This window comes from Sycon ciliatum, chromosome 7 (assembly GCF_964019385.1).
Source record: "Sycon ciliatum chromosome 7, ocSycCili1.1, whole genome shotgun sequence".
In the NCBI taxonomy this organism is placed as follows: Eukaryota; Metazoa; Porifera; class Calcarea; order Leucosolenida; family Sycettidae; genus Sycon; species Sycon ciliatum.
The window spans coordinates 30,076,172-30,089,695 of NC_088649.1; the positions used below are offsets into that span (position 1 = coordinate 30,076,172).

The window sequence follows — 13,524 nt, forward strand, 5'->3', positions numbered from 1 at the left end:
ATAGTTCTTAGCGACAGCTTTGTCGCCTGACTTGAAGAGGGGACGAACATCCGCAATCTTCAGAGATGCAGGAACCACACCAGAAGCCAGAGATGCATTGATTAGTATGGTGAGGGACGGTGCAAGGACAGGAGAACAGTGTTTGAGGATTGCAGCTGGAACCTGGTCGCTGCCTGCAGCTTTGCGCACGTCGATGTTGGAGAGCAGCTTAGCGATCTCTTGCACACTTGCTGGAGCAAATTCTTCGAGGCATTCCTTCTTCGTGGGACCCAATGGGGCTGAGAGACGTAGTGGTCTAGTTGGGTCTGACACAACACCGCTGAATTGGTCACTGAGCTGTGAGACACTGACGGCTGGTGGAACTGAGGACTTGTTACGACCGCTGAGGTAGTTGATGGTCTGCCAGGTTTTTCGTGCGTTGGCCTGACTAGCAGCAAGAAGGTCCCTAAAGTAGATGGCTCGGAGATGTCGTGACATACGCTTGGCTTCGTCTCGGGCAGAAGTGAAGACATTGCGTAGTGCCGGGTCTGCAGGTGATGCTTTCCACCGTCGATGGGCCGCGTCACGTCGCTGGACTAGGTCATGTAGAGCTGGCGTCTTCCAGGGGAAGGATTTCCGGGTAGGAGCTCTTGGGCGGTGTAGACGGATAGGAGCATGAGTGTTCAAGGCCGCGACAAGTTTCTCCAGCCACATATCCCACATTTCATCTTCTGTCCGCGCAAAGCAGAAGTTCTCTAGATCGCTATTTAGAAGGTGGTGTGCAAATTGACCCATATCAATTCTTGCAATGTTACGGCCACATCGCACGGTCGGTGTGCAGGACGTTGTGAGTCGCAAATCAAGTGCCAGAGCGAAGTGGTCACTGATTGTACAAGGTACTACGACACAAGAGTTCACATGATCGTCTCCGACCAGAGCGAGATCCAGGGTTGTTTGGCTGCCTTGGGGTCCAATTCTGGTAGGACTGTCCACTTGGTTCTTGATGTCGAAAGAATTACACAGGTGCAGCAAGCTGTTTAGCTGGGGGCTGTCGCGGGAGCTTACATCGACATTGAAGTCTCCAACAAGGACCAGAGGTGATGTGGGAAGTGTGGAGATGACAGTGTCTAGTGCATTCGTCAAGTCTTGCCAGAATTGCACAGGAGTGCCTGGAGGACGGTACACACCACCAAGGAGAACCTTGGAACGCTGCCCACTGACCTCTAACATGAGCATTTCCACCTGGGTGTCAGCCTTCACAATTCGGGCTCGGAGATGATCTCTTACATATGCTGCTAAGCCTCCGCCATGAGTTGGCCTGTCGCGTCTGACCAGGGTGTAATTCTGTATGCGTAGGATGTCATCGGAAACGGAGGTTGTTAAGAAAGTCTCTGCCAGCATCATTATATCAACTTTATGGGAAAGAATATAATCTTCAATGTCATTTTTTTTTTGAGAAGATGGCAAACATTTAGGAATCCTATTTTGAGGTTACTTTTAATTAATTCATGCTGTAGGGGATTTACAGTGGGGCAACTATTTCGTGGCTGAAAGATAGGTGCATGAGGGTTCAAGGGTTGAAAGGGGGCTGCGTGAGGATTTAAACAGAACATTTAGTGCTCCTCTGCAGCTCGACCAGTTGCTACACTGTCAGCCTTGAAGCGCCATTCTCGAACTCTGACGTTTGAAGGCCAGAATTCCGGTTCCAGAACAGTAGCTTTGTGTTGTATTGGCAGAATTACGTGAGCAAAGGCCAACCCGAAGTACTTTGTCTCAGACACGGAGCACTTGATGACAGGTATATTTCGGCGTTCACACCATTTGGCGATCGATTCTGATGTGCACCCACTATTGACATTGCCTACATACAAAGCGCAACATTTTGTGCGGGATCCTCCCTGTAGTTGATCAGAGCGCTTGGGCCGGTTTTCATAGTACGACGTGACCTGAGTGCCTGGGTGACTTGTTTGGGGTCGTGTAGTACTGGCCTGCTGGCTGGGGCCTCCCCATGTGTTATCCCGTGCTCGCACCTGTGACGACTGTGCACGTGCCGCCGCGCTGTACAACCTGACGCTGTCAGCAGGCGGTTGTACACGTAGATCTACGGGTTGAGGTTCAGGTGTGCTAGTTTGTACAGGGTCATGATCAGAGTTCCTTTCTTTGAGAGCCGCCAATTCTCCTCGAAGGGACGACACCTCCAACTGCAAGGCAGAAATTAGGGCTACCTTGGCGGCCAATTCTTTAACATTTTTTGCAATATCGGCCAATGCCTGCTGAACAACATCGCGCACCTTGTCAGACTGACCTGCTGAGTTTGTCGACGAACCAATACCGTTGTCGCGAAGAAGCTTGACTATCTGGGTACGGGAAAGTCCCGAGTGTTCCAGTCTGTGACTCTTGGCGAGATGCCGGATCTCCTGATTGTCCATCACAGTATTACGGATTTTGTAGCATGATTTCAAATTTATGTACCCCTGACAACCTGCACGAGCTATTTCAGCACGACGTTGGCCCAATGAAACCAAAGAAATTAGAATAAAATTGCCAAAACACACCCGGATCCTCTGTAAATTTCGATATTTTGCTCGGAATTTGCTGGCAATTTCTTTTCGTGGGAAATTTCGATATTTTGCTGGAAGAATTGCCGGCAAATTTGGGCTAGGCCTAGGAGGGGATCAGTCTACAGCCAGTAACTTCCACATTCTTCTTTCTACAGTACGCAACAAGATCATCAGCACTGCAGTTGATAAGACTGTTTTCACAGCCATTTCAGCTCATTTTCTCTCGGTACTAAGCTGTTGACCTTGCACTTGTGTTTATTTTGCCCGTACAAGAGGCTTGGAGTCACTGAAAAAAAAATATATATATATATATATTGATGCCCCCAACGAATACAACTCTGCGTGCTATTTTCTTACCTCCACGCAGATCTGCGGGCTTCCTGTGGCGGTTGGCGGCTTCACGTACGATCGACCAGTCGTACTTGGCACTGACAGGCTTGTCAGTAGTACGACTGGCGTTGCTTGTTCGTGGTGTAGAGAGGGTACGACTAGCGTACGTCTCGCCCGGAGCTGCGGATTCAAGCCCTGTTGGTGCGGATGTGGGTACTGGTACACCCGTGGCGGGAATGTTTGTAGCTGCTCGGTACGAGTACTCATCCTGGTGGCTGTCGAGGGCGCGATTAGAGACATCGATGGGCTGGTGGTGTTGTGTCAGGGCGCGAAGCTCCTCCCTGAGTTCTGCAATGGCGGCATCTTTTCCTTTCTCCTTTTCGAGAGAGATTTTTCGTAGGTCGGAAACTTCTGCTACCAGGTTTCGGACCGTCTCCATTAGGTCAACCATCATCTTCGTTAGCGCAGTAGCATCAGTACTGGTACATTCACATCCTCCTGCCTGCTTTGTGACCCTGTGTGTGTCGATCTGATCGTCCAGTGGTTGCAACTTTCCCCTCAGGGCGCCTACCAATTGCACTCGGCTCGGGCCGGCCCATTTGACGTTATTGGCCTTTGCCAGTGACTCCAAGCCTTCACTATCCAAAATTCCGAAGTCAATGGACGCCATGCTCCCGGTTGGGGGAGCAAGACGTCAGACGTAAAAAACTCGCAACCACACTCGTCAACGACACAGCCCTGTGTGCACGTACGAGACTTCGTGTGCATTCAACTCAAATTCGTGTTCCGTCAGCGTCAGTGTCAGCAAGTACATGTAGTACAATTTGTTCCCAAAATGACTTCGGGACAGTCTGGTCATGGTTTTCATTTGTACATGTATTGGACTCGTTCTTGCGATAATTTAGCGGCAATTCTAATGTTGTAGCGTTGTTCTCTTGTAATTTCGTGGAACCTGTATTGAGTAAATGAGTTTTATGTTTCATTACATTGTCGACAGGTCTCCTGTGTACCGGTTTTGTGGCACAATGATTATAGCCATTTGTCGTCTCCATTCTTGTAAAATCATGCATATGTCGGTTGGTTCTCTTCATGTTCTTGCGACCTATTTCATAGATGTTGGTTGCCTTGTTGCTTTCTCTCCCCTCTCCTCTCACCCAAGCCATTCTGCGTAAGCGAAGCTGTGGACGCAGCATACTGCTGCTTCACTTCAAATCGGGAATGCGTATAATAATAATAATAATAATAATACAAAAGAGAGAGAGAGAGACTGCGATTGGAAGCTTTGTTACAACTCTGAGTTTCACGTTTTACTACGATCATCAGGCAACCCCCCTGCCTGATGATCGTAGTAATATGCGGAACTCAGAGTTGTAACAAAGCTTCCAATCTCTCTCTTGTGTACAAGGCTCTGCCCTACATGGGTATGGGAGGACTCTTCAGACAGTGCCGCTGAAGCAAACCACTTGACTACAAAATAATAACTAGCAGCACCCCCGGCCAGCGTTGCCTGGCCGAACGTGGCATGCGGGTGAAGCAAGTACATGAACAGCACACGTGCTCAGCACGTGGTGGTGGCCAGACCGCTGAAGTCCTGGTGAGGGAGGTTCTTCATCGTTGGAAGGAGAAGGAGGGACGTCTGTTACGCCTTCGGGAGGCTGGTCAGGGTTGTCCATCACCTGGTGGCGGATGAAGCGGCTCAAAAAATTCATAAAATTACGTACAAAGGTGCAATGCGCTCTTCACTGCAGATCAGATGCAGAGTGCAGTCAGTGCAGATCTTTTGTATCCTTTTGTTGCAGATGTTTCTATTTGCAGAGAACGGTTCACGTGGTCCGCAGCGCTTGTGCGGCTGCTAGTGCTACCTAGGCTAGGTGGCGACATGATTCGCACGCTTCGCGTGCTCAGTGCTTCTGCCCGCGGCTGCTACTGCTACTCGTAGATCTACTGATCGTGTCTGCTACGTAGCGCTACCTACACACACACACACGTCACAGGTGCCTCTTCTTTAGTATGGCCTAGGCACGTGGCATGAACAGCACACGTGCTCAGCACGTGGTGGTGGCTACACGATTCGCACGCTTCGCGTGCTCAGTGCTTTAAGGGGAAGTTAAGGCAAAAACTAAAATTTCACCAGTTGTAGTCTTCGGGGTGCTGAGTCGAATGGTCTTGGTCCGAGAAAGCTGAGACGCTCCCTTCCTACTTGAATCCCAATCGAACTCGCGCACTTCCACCGAAACTGGGTGACTGCGCCCTACGAGATGGGGATTTGTATGCAAAATGTCACTAAAAGCGCCATTTCGTTCTTATAAAAGCACGGATGACCGCGATTGGCCCATATGTTGTAATCTTTTGGACGCTGAATCGACTGGGTTTGGTCCGAAAAGGCTGCGATGCAGCGTTCCTCCTTTATTCCCAATCGAACATGGTTGAAGAAGCGGTCACGTGCTCCTGGGTGCCCAAATCACCTGGTCACCACGCCAGCAGGCGACAACTTTCACACCAAGGTTCAACTCGAGTGACAGGACTGCACCCAAAAAAGGTCAAAACAGGCTGTAAGTTGTACCCTGCAGGCACGGTGACCAGGTGACTGGTGTACGCAGGAGCACGTGACCGCTTCTTCAACCATGTTCGATTGGGAATTAGGGGCGAACGCTGCATCGCAGCCTTTTCGGACCAAAACCAGTCGACTCAGCGTCCAAAAGACTACAACATATGGGCCAATCGCGGTCATCCGTGCTTTTATAAGAACGAAATGGCGCTTTTAGTGACATTTTGCATACAAATCCCCATCTCGTAGGGCGCAGTCACCCAGTTTCGGTGGAAGTGCGCGAGTTCGATTGGGATTCAAGTAGGAAGGGAGCGTCTCAGCTTTCTCGGACCAAGACCATTCGACTCAGCACCCCGAAGACTACAACTGGTGAAATTTTAATTTTTGCCTTAACTTCCCCTTTAAAGGGGAACTCCACGAAAAAATGAAACTTTGATAGCCTGTAGAGTTTCGGGCGCTGAGTCGAATAGTCTTGGTCCGAAGCCTCTACGACGAAGCGTTCTTGAGATATTTCACTTTGAAATTGCAAAAACGGGGGCCGCGCCCTGACGTCATGCGGCCATTTGGTTACATCATCACGGGCTGCCTACGTCATTGTGGCAAAGTCGTTTCTCTTCGCCAATCTACAAGCACTAATTTTAGTTGGTATTTCAAGGGAAGATGGGCGATTCCGAACAATCCTCTGTCCCCAGCAATGAAGGCAGCGATGCTGAGGCCAGTGAGGACGACCAACAGCCCACCGCCGCGTATGGTTGGGGCAGGGAGCCCAGATACTCTGCTGAGGAGCTGCCATCGCGTGTAACAAATGTTGAGGAAGAAAATGCTTCAGCAGCTGCGTCCGACAGAAGACGAGTAGCTTGGCCACCAGAATCTCGATTCGTTTGGGACTCCGACTGGTGCGAGCGTGGACAAAAGTGTATAGCCATGCCCAGCCTGCGGAAATGATTTTGCTGGTAGGATGCTGCCGTCGTTGTCGACAAGACGGCCCAAGGTTTCTTGCGTAGCGGACCTCGCAGATTACGAGATCGTATCCTTGCATTAGGCTGTGCCCATCACTGCTCTTCGAGGTTATCTCGACATGCAGAAGCCGCCAATGCCGGTGGCAGCAGTTGCAGTAGTGTAGTTAGGTAGCTAGGTTGTGCACAACGAGAATCTTTGCGCCATGGGTGAGCTCTCAAGCGCGGAGCAGGTGAAGCTACTTTGTAGCATTCCCGGAATACATCACAACGTGGTCAGCCTTGTAGATACTTTGAATGCTTTCGTCAGTGAAGCCAGAAACAACGAAGTACGCCTCCAGCGGAGAGTAGACGAGCTCGCCGGCCTGGTCTTGGATTTAAGGCAAGAAATGAAGTCATTGAAGGAGTCCGCCATTATGGCAGTCAAGCAACCATTTTCAAAAAGCGAGCTGGGCAAGGAGATCAAGAGTGCAGGTAGTAGTAGTACTACGAGTAAGAGTACCCGTACCAGTAGTCCCGGACAGTCAAAGTCACGCGCAAGTGACAGTGCAAAACTGCCAAACCAGCAGGTAAAACACGTGGGAACCCACACTGAACCCCGTACCCGTAGCGCCGCCACACCCTGGCACGCAACCAAGACAGTGCCCTCTGGGGACACAGAAATGGAGTATTCTGAGTCTGATGCAGGGGATACTGGACTCCTGCCTGCCAGTGTCAAGCCCGTTTTCGGTGCTACTGCTGCCAACGCTGGGCCTATCCAGGACACCCTACGGGCCGCTGCAGGTAGTGTTGAACCTGAAACTGGCAACACAGAGCAAGAGGAAGTGGATGCCATAAATGACGACAGCTGGCAGCTGGTCGCTGCAGCCCCACCAAGACGCCGGAGAGCAGTAGTGTTTGTTGGTAACCTTAGCAGCACCTGCACAATGGAGGGTCTCACGGAGTTTGTGCACCGCCGGTCTGTAGCAGCCACAGGGAACATCATAGATGTCCACTCATGCAATGTACACACGGCAGCTAGCGGCAAAGTATCCGCCAGGGTCACCATCGATGCAGCTTGCCTGGCCACTGTGACCTCTGCCAACTTCTGGCCTCGGCCTCTCTACTGCAGGACATGGAAATTCAATCCACCCAAGAAGAGCAGCGGCAACGACAAGGCCCACAGCAGCAGTAATGGTGGCAGTGGCGACGGCAACGACAATGCCCACAGCAGCAGTGACGGTGGCAGTGGCGACGACAGCAGCGGAAACGACTGTGGCAGTGGCGGCGGCAGCAGCAGTGACGGTGGCAGTGGCGACGGCAACGACAATGCCCACAGCAGCAGGGACGATGGCAGTGGCGACGAGAGCAGCGGAAACGACTGTGGCAGGAGCGGCAGCAGCAGCCGCCGCAATAGCAGCAGCGACAGTTCTCCCAAACCCGGCGCTGAGTTAACTCGGACCCCTGGGCAGAAGTCACGACCCCACCAGCGTGGTTCTCCCGCTGAAGACCAAGCTGCAAAGCGCGTGGCTCCAGTCAGCAAACAGTGATGTCTGCTGCCAGCCATATACCCCTGCTAAACCCCAATGCTACTCCCTTCCAGCCTCGAAGGTCCCGGGGCTCCCAAAGAACAACCAACTGCAACAACCTCAAACTGTTCGTCACGAGCCTCAACATCGGGTTTTTGAATATCTGCAGCCTGCGCTACAAGCTGCATGCACTGGACAGCCTTGCCCACCAGCACAACTGGGGCGTCGTTGGCGTTGCCGAGACCTGGCTGGATAGTACAATCTCGGATGGCGAAATTTGTATTCCCGGCTACAGTGTTGTTCGCTGTGACCGGCCCGATCGCCAGGGTGGGGGCACATGCCTCTATTACAAGACATCACTCCCAGTTACCTATCGTTCTGATCTGCACAATAGCCACCTGGAGGCTACCTGGATAGCTATTGGCGGAGGGCAACACCAGCACCTCGTTGGCTGCCTCTATCGCCCACCAAATGCAACTGCTGATTTCTGGGGCCACCTGGACACAGTCCTCCACAATGCTGCCACGATCACGCCATCAATGACATTGGTGGGTGACTTTAATATCAATCTGGCTCAATGCATGACCAGTCGTCCTCACCAGCGCTTCTGGGACCTTATCGGATCGTATGGGCTCCGCAACTATGTTCAGTCTGCCACACGAGTCACACCCCGATGTCCCGATGGAACGCTGCTTGATCTAGTGCTCTCCACCGTGGGTACTATAAGTCATTGTGAAGTTGTACCCTGCACGATCAGCGATCACTTCCTTGTGCATGCAAGTCTGTCTCTACCCTCCTCGCAACACCCACTGCAGCGGAAATCAGTGCGCCTCACCCGCAAGATCCGTGCCATTAACCTTGCAACATTTCGTGAAGATATTGCCTCGTGCAGCCTCCACTCCTTTCCCCCTGCTGCAACTGTAGACGAGATGTGGAATGGCTGGCATGCCAAGTTTATGTCGGTTCTCGAAAGTCACGCTCCCCTGCGTGAAGTCAGAATCTCCACCAGGAGGACTCCCCCGCCATGGTCCGACCGTGATATATTCCAACTGAACATGCGCAAGAATAGACTTCACCGAAAGTGGCTACGAGATAAGACTAACGTGCATCTACATGAGGAGTACAAGCGAGCCCGTGCAGAAGCCTCAAATGCTTACCGGCGAAAACGCAATCAGCATTTCCAACAGCAGTGTCGTGATCACTCCTCCAACCTGCGGAAGATGTGGTCCGTGATCAACTCTGTCACTAGCCGTTCTCGTCAACATCATCAGCCAACGTGCGACATCACAGAAGTCTCGGATGCCTTCCACAGCATTGTACATGATCCGTCCCGTCCGGCGCAGCTCCAGATTCCCATTGGTCCACAGCCGCAAGGCTCAATGCTGACCTTCCAGTCAACTACCCCAGATGAGGTCAAGCACCTCCTGGAACGGATAAATCCCTGCAAAGCCACAGGCAGTGATGGGATTCCTGGGTGTCTGCTACGTGCTTGCGCTGACCTGTTGGCTCCATCGCTTTCAGTGCTCTTCAGCTCATCGCTGAGGCATGGTGAAGTCCCTCTGGCTTTCAAACATGCTGTAATAAGCCCTCTCTTCAAAGCTGGCGATCCATCGGTAGCTGCAAATTATCGTCCTGTGTCGCTCCTGCCGATCGTATCCAAACTACTCGAAAAGATAGTCCAGAAGCAACTTGTTGCACATCTGGAGCGATCATGTGCCATACCACCGACTCAGTTTGCCTTCCGCCGTGAGCACTCCACAGAGGACGCCCTAGTTGTAGCAACAGATGCCATCTTAAAGGCCCGGGACGACAAGTTGACCACAGGCGTCTGCCTAATCGACATGTCAAAAGCCTTTGACAAGGTCAATCACAGCCAACTGGTCCGGGACCTATTCGATCTTGGCCTGGGCAATGCCTCCCTTCGCTGGTTCTGCAGCTACTTAAGCGATCGAACCCAGCAAGTGCGCATTGGCCCCACCTACAGTGTTGCTGCTAAGTGCTCATCTGGTGTACCTCAGGGCTCGGTCCTAGGTCCGATCCTGTTTAGCATGTACACCCGTGATGTCCCTGCCATAGCCCATCCTGCTCCATCTCTGCAATTTGCCGATGACATTGCAGTGCATTGCCACAGAAAATCAGTGCTAGCCACATCAGCCTGCCTGTCAGGGGCCGTCACCAACGTCGCTGACTGGCTCAAGCATCGACATCTGCTACTAAATGACAAGAAGAGCCAGGTCCTGTCAATTGTACCACAACGCAATGCGGGTCAGCATGTCGCTGTCCGCTGCAACCAGACAGAGCTTCCCCTGAGCCCAACAGCAAGGTACCTCGGCGTGACCCTTGACGCCGCTGTGAAGTGGGACCCCCATGTTGACGCGATGGCGAAGAAAGTTGTGCAGAAGATTGGAGCATTGTGGCGGTCCCGCAGATGTCTGAGCCTCAGTAGTCGCATCCAGTATGTGAGGTCAGTCATCATGCCTGACCTCCTATATGGGTCTAACGCCTTCTCTTCCTCCCTCAAGGTTTCGCAGCTTGATCGCCTTCAGGTCCTGCAGAACCGAGCGGCGAGAGCGGTATACGGTTTGCCGCCTCACACCTCGGCTCAGCCTCTGCTCGAACGGATGTCCCTGTACAGAGTTCGGGAGTGCTACGCCCAGAAGCGGCTCGTCCTGGTGTGGCGCTGTGTCAATGGGAAAGCCAGCAGTGTCCTCCAGGACCTATTCTCACCATCAGCTGGCAGCACCACCCGGCACCAGGTTTCCAGGGGCCTCACTGTCCCCTCGGCACAGTCAGAAGCCGGCAGATCTCGCCTGGCCTTTCAGGCAGCCTTGGCCTGGAACGCTCTCCCAAGGAGTGTAAGGGAGATCAAGGCTGCCCAGCAACTTAAGCTTGCCTCCATCCCCTACACCTTGCAATGAATGCTCTGTCTGACTTTTCCCGTCCACACACCACGTCATTTACTCTTCTCTGCGTGCTTGTGCGCTTATGAACTCTTTGTGTTCCCTCTGTTGACGCTTCAAAATCGCTCTATTGACACTGCAAAATCGCTCTGTTGACGCTACAAAATTGCTCTGCGTGCTTGTGCGCTTATGAACTCTTTGTGTTCCCTCTGTTGACGCTTCAAAATCGCTCTATTGACACTGCAAAATCGCTCTGTTGACGCTACAAAATTGCTTATCATCTCCCTCCCTCCCTCCCCCCCCCCTCTCTCTCTCTCTCTCTCTCTCTCTCCCCGTAGCTCTCTCCCTTTTGAAATTCGCTTCCATAGAATTGGGCACCATTGCCCGTTTGGCCTTGCGAAGCAAAATAAAAATCAACAACAACAACAACAATGCCAGTGACAGAAGAGTCTGACATTAGGTAAGCCTCAATTAGTTTGCCTTGACTTGTCTTGTGAGGAGCGCGTATCAGCATGATACACTTATTCTTATTTTTTTGGGGAAATTTATTGTTGTCAGGCGCACTACAGCAGGCGTCGCACAAGAAAGACATTGTACGGGTAGTTATCACAAGTTTTATGCATGACACAAACAAATTTCTCTTTGCTCCGAGTATGTCTTGACTTATCTTGTGAGGATCGATGCGCGTAATGTTTTGTGTGTAACTTATTGTTGTCAGGCATAGCACGAACAACGTTGTTCTGTACTATAGTGCTATCACAAGTTTTCATGCATGCCTCACATTTGTCTTTGTCATTTCCCCTTGGATTGGTACGAGATCTACAAAGTATGGTAGGTAGTGTTCTGTTGGTGAAGAGAGCACTGCACACAGTTTATGAGCACCATGGGTGCATTTGATCACACCCGAACCCATACTTTATCGTTTCAAGCGATAGACTTTGTCGATAAACTCGTTCTCTAGTATACCATGGCATGCAACGTACAAGCGTGGGGTCAAGAAAGCGTACACCAAAATAATGCACAAATTCTGGTAGGAGAGTAAGAAATCTGCACTTTCTGACCAAGACATCTCTGTACTAGTAGGTAATCGAACGCGTCCTAATCAGTATTCATCCCCCAGATCATTGGAATTCAATTTGAAATCAGCAATTATGGTAAATTCTACAAGCCCTCCATCTTTGTACCAGTGGACACTAAATTGGTATGGCGCGCGCACTGAAAGTGCAGGTAGGTACCGGTAGGTGCAATACAGCGCATATGTAGAGTAAATGAGTATTTGACTATAATAATTATTACGGTACAGCAATGTGGTATGTGTACAAGCACTCATCATACACATTCCATATGACATTCTGTGTTTGTGTAGATCTCTACGCTATGCGGCACACAGGCAGTACACACTATGTACACGGCAAATTGGGCAAGCACGTTCGTTGTCGTCTTCCAGCCTGCGTTGTGAATACCATCAGGCAAAGATATCCAAATCCTGCACCACCTCAGCCTTCTCAGGAGGCTTCCACCTGGAATTTGGCAGGGAAACACGCTTCTCCAAGGCAGGAACATCGAGGTTGCCATTTGCAACCGCTACCACCTCACACATGAGCTTGTCAACATACTCATAGCTCTTTCTGTCGTATAATTTTCTATTTGGCCACAGTCTTCTTTATGCTTTGAGAACTGGACTTTATACCTTCCTATCGCGGTCTTTTTGGTTGTGCTGTGGCGACGGTTGACATTGACGTCGTCAAGAGCTGCGAGATGTGCGTGTCCAATCATCCCCAGAATTGAGAAACGAATGCGTTTGAGAATGTAGCTTGGCAGGACACTGTGATATACCTGCATGGCAAAAAGAATGTGGAGAAAACACACTTGCTTAGACAATATACTGCTGTATGAGAAAATGGAAACTTCACCGTACAGGACGACTCTTGTTCTCAATTGCATTGTTCGTTTCATTCCCTGTGTTGCCCATAAGAGATGGGAGCTAAAATGTTCAGCAGATGTTTGTTGTCTTCTGGCGTGGAGTGGCGGCGTCATTAGATGTACACATAGTCATTTCACTAAGTACACCACTACTACAGCATATGTACTATCCTTAGGCTAGCGTGCGTGCGAGTGAGTTTGAGTATGTGGGTGCGTATGTGTGTGTGTTGTTGTGTTTGTGTGTGTGCACGCACACGCGCGCGCGCATGTAGGTGAAGGTGTGAGTGCATGTGTATAATATGTGTAGTTCCCACTGTATTCCTTGCACAATAGGTCTTCACTTACTTTTCTTTCGCATACAACCAGAACCCATTCCTTGTTCGAAATTAGATTTTTTTGGCCTGGTGATCCCGCAAGCGTGGAACTTGGAGTGTAATAATTTTTTGTTTCACTTTACTTGCACTATTCCTAGGCTGTCCAGACTTCTAACAACTGCTCTGAGTGATATGGTATTCATGCAACCATGCCTAGAAGTAGGGTAGCTGTTATAAATAGAGACATATCCACGCAATAAAACTTACACAGGTTCAGTTTGGCAGGTTTGGTGAGACAGTTCGTCGTGCATGCTGCCTGCACATCGCAGGCAAACAGTTCTGTAACCTTCGTACTTGCTGGGGGTCTGTCTGTTTGCGTCCCAGTTGATGACAGATGTGCACAGTTTGAGTACTGGTATGCGCAAAGTTACTGGGGGTAATAATTAATATCGTTCATCAGCTAGCTGCAGTCGGAGTTGATGGGGTGATGTACTCTTCTGATCCT

At 50.8% G+C, this 13,524-nt stretch overlaps 2 protein-coding genes and 1 long non-coding RNA gene across 3 annotated transcripts; all 3 read left to right on the plus strand.

Annotated features, from left to right (window-relative positions):
• Nucleotides 1–6,580: 6,580 nt before the first annotated feature.
• LOC135821824 (uncharacterized) lies at nucleotides 6,581–7,903 on the plus strand. Its single transcript, XM_065334819.1, has one exon. The coding sequence runs from the start codon at nucleotides 6,581–6,583 to the stop codon at nucleotides 7,901–7,903; it is 1,323 nt and encodes a 440-aa protein (XP_065190891.1).
• LOC135821825 (uncharacterized) lies at nucleotides 7,903–9,826 on the plus strand. The gene is made up of 2 exons (XM_065334820.1): nucleotides 7,903–9,628; nucleotides 9,819–9,826. Exons 1-2 carry the CDS (start codon nucleotides 7,903–7,905, stop codon nucleotides 9,824–9,826), a joined length of 1,734 nt encoding a protein of 577 aa, XP_065190892.1.
• A 1,385-nt stretch (nucleotides 9,827–11,211) lies between these two features.
• LOC135820652 (uncharacterized) lies at nucleotides 11,212–12,477 on the plus strand. The gene is made up of 2 exons (XR_010554162.1): nucleotides 11,212–11,242; nucleotides 12,149–12,477. It is a non-coding gene; the product is annotated as an uncharacterized LOC135820652 (long non-coding RNA).
• The last annotated feature ends 1,047 nt before the right edge of the window (nucleotides 12,478–13,524 follow it).